The 8,057-nt window shown below is 42.9% G+C and overlaps 1 protein-coding gene across 1 annotated transcript; it reads left to right on the forward strand.

The window, feature by feature from the left end:
- Positions 1 to 4,666: 4,666 nt before the first annotated feature.
- On the forward strand, positions 4,667 to 5,885 carry LOC108130425 (uncharacterized). Its single transcript, XM_017248840.2, has 3 exons — positions 4,667 to 4,964; positions 5,213 to 5,373; positions 5,569 to 5,885. The coding sequence occupies exons 1-3, from the start codon at positions 4,865 to 4,867 to the stop codon at positions 5,629 to 5,631; spliced, it is 324 nt and encodes a 107-aa protein (XP_017104329.2). The 5' UTR covers positions 4,667 to 4,864; the 3' UTR covers positions 5,632 to 5,885.
- The last annotated feature ends 2,172 nt before the right edge of the window (positions 5,886 to 8,057 follow it).

Below are 8,057 nucleotides of genomic sequence, written 5' to 3' on the forward strand. Positions count from 1 at the left end.
TTTCACGGGAGTGTGTGCCAGTGTGTATGTCGCCTGGAACTACAAAAGACCGCATTGTGTGTGATTTATACACCTTAAGCTTCGATGAACGCTATTACACAAACAGCCAGCAGCGACGTTGACTGCAGCAGAGCTTTCCCAGCTGCGTTTCCCCACTTTTTTTTTTTTTAGATTTTTTTTTTCTTTTATTTGGCAAGTTGGCGCATAGCCACAGCAGACAAAGCGGCAGACGCCGACGTTTGGCGGCAATGAAGCCATAGCCATGAAATGGAAATGCATTCAAGTGTGTTTAAGCCGGTGCAGCACCCCCTCTCCTATCCCTTTGCTCAGACTCTGGCATTGAGTTAAACTCCCACTCCTTTTGCCTTGTGCCACGGCCAAATACGTATGCGACTACAGATAAGACGTGCTCGATAGAGTCCACAGAAAAAATGAACTCATTTTACGCCTGCATCTTTGTGACTGTCCCCCGAAGCCCCCATCCCACCTGCAGTTCGTCTCTGATTTGAGACACTCGAAGAAAAAAGTCAAGTGTTCTATTCATTTCTTTAAATTGAAACGAATCTTGGGTAATTAATTAAGGGAGCACCTTGTGCTGCACTTTTGTTTGTACAGATAATTACAGGTTCTTAGCAAGTCTTGCTGTTTTTGTGAAGCTATAAGAGTACACTGAAATAAACTGTGGAAAATCTAGGACATATCTTAATAAATTTCCTCAAGGATAAACGTTTCTTGTAATGTTAATTATTTTTAAATTGGTTCAATGGTTTTCTTATAATGACTTAAGCCAAAATAAATCTTTCAAGTAATTTGTTATTTCGTTTAGCTTGTTATCCCTCAAGGTTTCTTGAAGTTTGGTTAAAGGAAATTTGATTAATGTTGATTCAATAAATTGTGATTTAAATGACGTACAATTTTTCATTATTCAAGAATGCTAACTAGATTTCCCGAATTTTCCCTCGGTGCTGGTATGAGTGTGTGTGATTGTGTGTTAGCCGGTTGACGTTAACAAGCACAAGCGTACGACGGAATTGAAAAAAACTGTAGGAAGAAGTTTATCAAGTCAATTGAGACCTGCGACAAAAGACCAAGCACGGCGACAGCAACAACAGTTGCTCGTAAGCGGCAGCAGCAGCATCATCATCAGCAGCAGCAGCAGCAGCAAGCAGGGCGACAGCTTTTGGTTGCAACGTCTGAATCTGAATCATCATCAGCGTTTGGCAGCATTGTCGTATGGATGCCGGCGTTTCCAGTTGGAGGAGGAGGAGTAGTTAGGAATGGGTAGTATCTTTATCTGAAGACCCGCAGCAGTGGAGCGACAATGGCATCATCCGAACGACAGGGAGCATGGCATAGTCTTAGGACGGTGGACAAAGGCGAGAGACAGTAATATCGGAGAGGAATCTAATTTGCATGCAATACGATTTTTGATAAAAGCTTTTACCCCAACATCAAATAAAACGACAATGCAACAGCACACTTTGGAGTGCAGTCTGCAGATGTGTCCCTGTCTCCGTCTAAGTCTTCGGCTCCGTGTCCGGGTCCATGTCCGTGCTCCATTCACTCGACTCGACTATTCATAAGAATAACAGCCAGCGCCAGATAAGAAAAGCCAAAGACAGATATAGATTGAGAGCTGGTGGCTGCTCGAATAGAGGGGTGGATTGTCGCAGTTTGTGGGCCAGGAACGAGTGGAGTTCTTGAGGCAACCCGAAGGCAATCAAAAAGTGCATTTGCGTGTGCCGTTTGCAGTCGCCTCGAGCACAGCATGCCGAGCATGTGCATCTGCATGCGAAAGTATTCGGATGCAGGTAACTAGTTGCGACTCCCAGTGAGTGCCATGAACTGCAAGTCACAATTTGACACATGATCCATGGCATTGTCGTGTCTGACACGCGTTTTATCTCCGCTCCGGGAATCTCTTAGGTGGAGGAGGCGGTGGCGGTGGTGGTGGTGGTGGCGCTGGCTGCGGCGAGGGCGTGGATGGTAGGGGCAAGCTTGGGGCTTGAGGCGTGGGCGTTGGCGTGCACATGATGTGCATGCATGCGTTTTCCTAAATGATTTCCAAAGAATTTTTATTGGAGAGAAAAAGGCGAAAGCGAAAACACAGGCAGCACCAGCGGCACTCACAAAAATTTTCTTCGATTTCCCATGATTTCGAGGAAAGAAAAATAGATTTAAATGCTTGCTTAACTTGAGAAGAAAATAGGTAAATTTTCTATCGAGAAATTCTTTGTTTAAAATGAATAAACATTTTCACAAAATTCATTTCATTTATTTTCATGAAGATATAAACATTATTGAAATAAATATTAGGAATCTGAAAGGCTTCTTTAAAGGCCTTAAAATTGATGGAATAAAACCATTAAAAAATAAAAGTATTTAAGATGAAACAAGTGTCAAAAAAACTCCTTAAAAAGAAAGGCATAAATTTTTCTTTGTCTGCAACAGCATCATGCAACAACGACAACAAGAATCAATGAAATGAGAAGCGTAGGAAAGTTTATTGGCGTCTTCAAATTGTCAACTCGAAGTTCCGAAGTGTTTTATTTTATGCTTTGTTTCTCATATTTTCCGATGCCTTTTGTTGCCCCAGCCCCGAGCCACGAGCCCCAACCCTTTGCTTTATCGCACATCTGTAAAAGGGCAACGCTGGCTCTTGGTTTCAACTTAAACATACAAACATATCCGTATACAAAACATATATAAATTCGGTCTATATCTTATTGGAATGTGAGTGCGGCTATGGGCAATGGTTATGGGGCCATTGGGCTGGATCTGAAGTTGAAGTTAAAGTCTATGGCGATGGCGATGGCTTTTTATTATGCGCATTTCGGGTTTTATGCTTCGGTTCCGGCATGTTTTCGTACACATATCTAAATATCGTACTTAAACGTTTACACATGTGAACGATATGAGATGCGGGGGTGAATCCAAGATCCGAAGCAGACGAGCACCCGGGCGGACAGGCAGCCGGGAGGCAAATTGAAATGGGGGGCCCCATTTAGTTAGTCGAGTGTCAATATAATTTTTTGTCGGGGAAAGGGTTTTTAATGATGTGGCTGGTTTTATGGGCCATCAAATAGCTCCGTCAACACTCTGCCTTGTGTTTTGCAATGCCTTCGATAATGGTTCGATGTCCATTAAATCAATCATTATTTGTCAAACTTCATAAAAATATCCGTAGAAGGCTGGATGTCATAATAGATTAAACGGAAATCTAAAATTATTACAAAATTTACTACCAGTTCAATATGGATATAAGGGGCGATGGGTTTGAAAAGCGTTGAAGCTGAAAGTTGAGCCTTTTTCCTCAGTGTTTCCAAAGGGAATCACAAAAACCTGGAACGTCAGCATCGGGACTATTTAAAATTCAACCGAAATAAAAACTTTTCTTTATGGTCGCAATTATAATTCGATAAAACCGCAATCTCTTCAATTGCAGGCCGAGGGAGATCACATTGAAAATTCCGGGCCAAGAGCAAGGACATGACATTCGAATTTCGCAGGCAGCCAAAAACTTTAACCTGGCCAAATGATACTTTCGATGCGAATTGCGTGCACACCGCACCATCGCATGGATTCCTGTTTCTCAGATACGAGGGTATGATGGGGCAACACACAAAAACTGCCGCCAAGTTCATAACGAGCAATACTTTTTTATTGGCTTTTGCCAGAGCGCCAAGAACCCCTAAGGCAACTAAAAAATTTACATTTTTATTAAAATCTCAAAATCTCTTTTGGCTGGCAAACTAAACATATTCATACATACCCATGGTATAGTATAGTATAGTATAGTATATAGGGGGAGAAGCAAAAGCAGAGCCACACATGCAATGCCGAATATTACATGTGTATCTGTGGGCTGGATATTGAATTTAACTTTGATTTTGGCATCAGGGCCAAAATGGCAGGCCAAGTCAGGGCAGGACAGGCCAGGGCAGGAGCAGGCCGGATCTAAGCCGGGCCAAGACACCAACCGAAGGCATAAATTGATATTTATTGAACAATGGTAGTGGCGCCCCGGGGTTACTTAATTAGCCGGGTGCATTATGTGTGAAATGGAGAATGTGCCCTTGTGTAAGCTGCTTACCTGGAACAAGAGAATCCTCTTGGCTTACATGCGCCTCACCTCTCCTCATCAATCACCTCAGCCGAATATGGCTATTTTGACAGCTATATATTGGGTGCTTTTTCGGCTGGAAAGATGAATGAAGGTGGTGACTTGGGGGATATCTCATTTTCTTGCTCCTATTTCCTATTTCGTTTTTTTTTTTGGAGCCAGAGCACAGCTGGTAGAATTCATTTCCAAGTTTGCAATATATCTACATGTATATGTATAATAAATTTCCATTTGCTTTTGTTAACGTTAGCGTTTAACCCACGCAACCCGGCAGGCGCCCGGCATAAGTTCAAACTGGTACGCGCCGCCTTAAACATGTGTTTATGGATGCTATAGAGCGGGATGCTCCGCTCTGTGTGCTTTGTTTACATATTATGTACATATTTTTTGGCCTCTTGTTTTGCACGCCGTCGATAAGCGCCCAGTCACAGCCGCAGTCCCCCGCCCGCGTGGCTCCATCATGGTATTCCAGTCGCTTATCAAAAGTTGCCCAAGTCGAAGCCCAAGCTGTTTACTTGAGCAACAATCTGCTGCCAGAACCCAGACTCAAAATCAGTCCAGCCTCCACAGCTCCGAGTGGAGAGGGTCTTATGTTTTGGCGCTTAAAGCTCTTAAGAGTTTAACGCGACTTTAATATATACCCGCCATCACCATCATCCAGACGTGCATCAGAGGTGCCCTAGTGGGGTAGAGCAACTGCGGCAAAGAAACTGTTTCCCAAATACGAATTTTAAATTCACAATGGGTCGTGCAACGCGATTGATTCCGTTCGGTCTCGTCATTCCGATGCTTCTGTTTGTGCCACTTCAGCTTCTGCCACGGCCAACATTCGGCCACACACGTAAGCTATTGATTATGGATATGTGGAAGCACAGGGAGAAACTAATCCATCCATTGCAATATATATTTTTTTTGTATAGAGAAAGATCTAAGGTGATAAAAAAAAACCTTTTGCTTCAAAATAATTTTTTAAATGACTTTAAAAAAAAACTAGAAACTTAATCTGTTATTATTTTCCATTTCGTATTTTTAATTAATTAAATAATAAATTTTTTCTCTGTACATTTTGTTTATCCTGCCTGTCTGAAGTGGGTCCCAGTTGTCAGACGCCCGAGAAGACGGAGGGTCGGTGTGTGCACTTCAGCGTCTGCCGCTACGTCCTGCGCCAATACGCGATGTACAAGGAGCACATGCCCCCAGCAATAATGCGATTCCTGCAGCGATCCAGATGCAGGCCCAAAAGGGAAGGCGTAAGTTGTGCTGGGCCCAATAAAACTGTCTGGCAAGAACAATAACCAACGAATGGCTCTGATTCTAATGAAATTTCGCTTTCTGTTTCTTTGGCTGCTACATACGGAATGCTGAATTGTGGATGGGAATTATACGGCCTTTCTCCCCTGGCAACACCAACTTCTACCTCAACATTAATATCAACATCAACAAAGTATCATTTGTGCTGCGAACTCAAAGATGTAATTCCCGCGAACGCCAACTCAAAGTTAAAGTAAATCAACTTCAAAGTACGTCATGTGTGGCACAAACAGGCCGGAATGTATAATGTGTAATGTGGGCTTTGATCTGCCAAATCAGTTGGTAGCTTTGTTTGGGCCCATAACCGAAATGTTATGGCTGGGTCGCCACATCGCCAGTAATTATAATGTGTACACGAATTATGTATTAAGTGCGCCTCATGTCTCCTGTCTCGCCGGGCAACAGATGCCGGGACATAATAAAAATAAAAAGTTTAGCCTTATTTTTAGCATCTTTATGAAGCTTCAAGAGCTTCAATTATTCTTCTTGTAATTTTAGTGTCAAAATATGCAGATATTTAATTTTCCATTTTTGTCCAGTATTTTTAGTAGCTGCATAGGAGTAAAGACCTATAATGTTTACTACCACATATGTGGTAAATTTTATTTGAATATTTGGATGTCATTTTCAACAGAAGTATATACATTTCAAAAGGTAAAATTTTGTTGTTTCAATACATGAGTTTTCCTCATTTATTTTGTCCCTTTGTGTTGCCTCAAACAAGGGTTTCCATTACACAAAACAGGAACGAAGTTGCCTCTTATTTAATTTTGATTTATGCTCGTATCTGGTGTTGAAACTCCCCTCCATTCCGTTTGCCTCCTGTTGTGTGCTTTAACGTGCCAGATTTTAAGTGACACTCGGGAGACGCTAAAAGGCCGTCTAAAAATCACGCAACATTAAAATGATTTATGCTGAATAATTTCAGTGTAAATGAAGCAGACTTGGGGCTGACCAACAGCAGCCGGTTAGTGGTTACTCTGGAGGCTGCAGCATGGATGGATGGTTGGTTGGTTGGTTGGCTTGATGTTGGGCTGGGAGGGCCTGGCTGAATGGCTGGAGGACCATGAGCCAAAGGAGCTGAAAGCGAGTTTCAGCCTGGGCTGGGGCGTTGAAATTCAGACACCTTGTGCGCGCACGCTGCTCGAATTTCAAACTCCAAACGGCTGCAAGCTGGAATACTGGAGGCTGGAGGCCGGAGACTGCAGCTTAGCTGCTGCTTTTGCTGCTGCAACATCGCTGAAATTGCAGACAGCGGGCCAGACCAGATGATAAATGGCTCGAAAACACATTTGAGCTGCAGCTAGCCTCCGCTCTGGTCCTCTGATGCTGATCTATTAGACAAACGCACGCCCAAGGCGTCTGCTCGCACATATTCATACACATTTCTCGCCCGATGTCCGATGGCCCGGATCTCGGTTCTCGCCGCCCGCGTTGGCTATTTATGGAAAGTTTACCCTGAGATAAAGCCGAACAAGAGGCCAATTTCCATGATTATTTTTGTCGCTTTTAGACAAAAAATTTTTTAGCTGTCAGAAATTAAATGGAAAGCAGCTTCTTAGGCGCTGCCATGATGAAAAGTTGTCGGGCAGCAAGCAAACATGTTTAGGCTAATGCAGCTGCAGCTTGGAGGCTTAAATGGTTACACCATAAGAAATTAGATGAAATAATATAGAGATTTTACATTATGTTGGAACTTACAGTTCTAAAATTAACTTGCCAGAGAATAAAAGTTTTTCAATTAAAACCTTGGAAATACCACTTGGACTATAACCTTTTAAAGTACAAGGCCTTAAGCCTGTTAAATAAATTCAAAAACTTAGTTATTTCGGTGTAGTCTTGCGACTTGGGTCTCTGTTTGCTTTGGGTTTGTTGCAGCTCATGTTGTTGCGGTGCAGCAAATGTTGTTAACAAGCATATTTTGACAGCTCAACAAGATGTTGCCAGATGCGCGAACAGCAACAAGCAACAAGAGCAGCAGCAACAGCAGCAACAATGAGGCCATCTGCATGCGTTTTAGTCTCTATAAAGGCGAACCATACTAAGACAAAACCATGGACTATATGGGGGTGACTATGGGAAAGTTGTGGCTTTCCATATGCCTCGGCAATTGAAGTTACTGAGGCGCAGAGAGTCCATTGCTGTTGCATATGCTGCAGCAGTGTCTGCTGCTGATGCTGAAGAGCATAAAATGCGAAACATATTGTTCTAGTAGAAAGAAGTCGTGCTTTTAAAAACTATTTAGTGTGCGCATTTTAATAAACATTGCAGCACATTTAATGAAATTCAGAGCGAGACGAAAGGATGTCCACAGAAGGAGGAATACATGTAGGATTGCATGTGGCGTTTATACAAAGGCAATGCGGTCGTATCTCTGCTCCTGGCCACATCTATTTGCTAATTGCATTTCGTTGTTGTTGCTCCAGTGTTTGTTGTTCTGCGACCGCATACCTTTCACGCGCACTGTTCCGGTTTCTGTTTCATTTTCAGCACCAGCCGCCTCCCCATTCCATCCCCCCATTTCACCTGTCACCTTAGTTAAATATCGCTTTGTTGCTGTCGTGGCTGACACATCTGAATGTCTTGTCCTTGTCCTCATCGCATCCCATCGCATCGCATCGCA

The sequence above is a fragment of the Drosophila bipectinata genome, chromosome 3R (assembly GCF_030179905.1).
Source record: "Drosophila bipectinata strain 14024-0381.07 chromosome 3R, DbipHiC1v2, whole genome shotgun sequence".
NCBI lineage: Eukaryota > Metazoa > Arthropoda > Insecta > Diptera > Drosophilidae > Drosophila > Drosophila bipectinata.

What these genes read in the sequence shown, in the direction of transcription:
- LOC108130425 (XM_017248840.2), top strand. Translation starts at nt 4,865, where the DNA reads ATGGGTCGTGCAACGCGATTGATTCCGTTCGGTCTCGTCATTCCGATG. An exon ending in GCCAACATTCGGCCACACAC is followed by an intron (nt 4,965 to 5,212) that starts GTAAGCTATTGA and finishes GCCTGTCTGAAG; the next exon opens with TGGGTCCCAGTTGTCAGACG. An exon ending in GCAGGCCCAAAAGGGAAGGC is followed by an intron (nt 5,374 to 5,568) that starts GTAAGTTGTGCT and finishes ACATCAACAAAG; the next exon opens with TATCATTTGTGCTGCGAACT.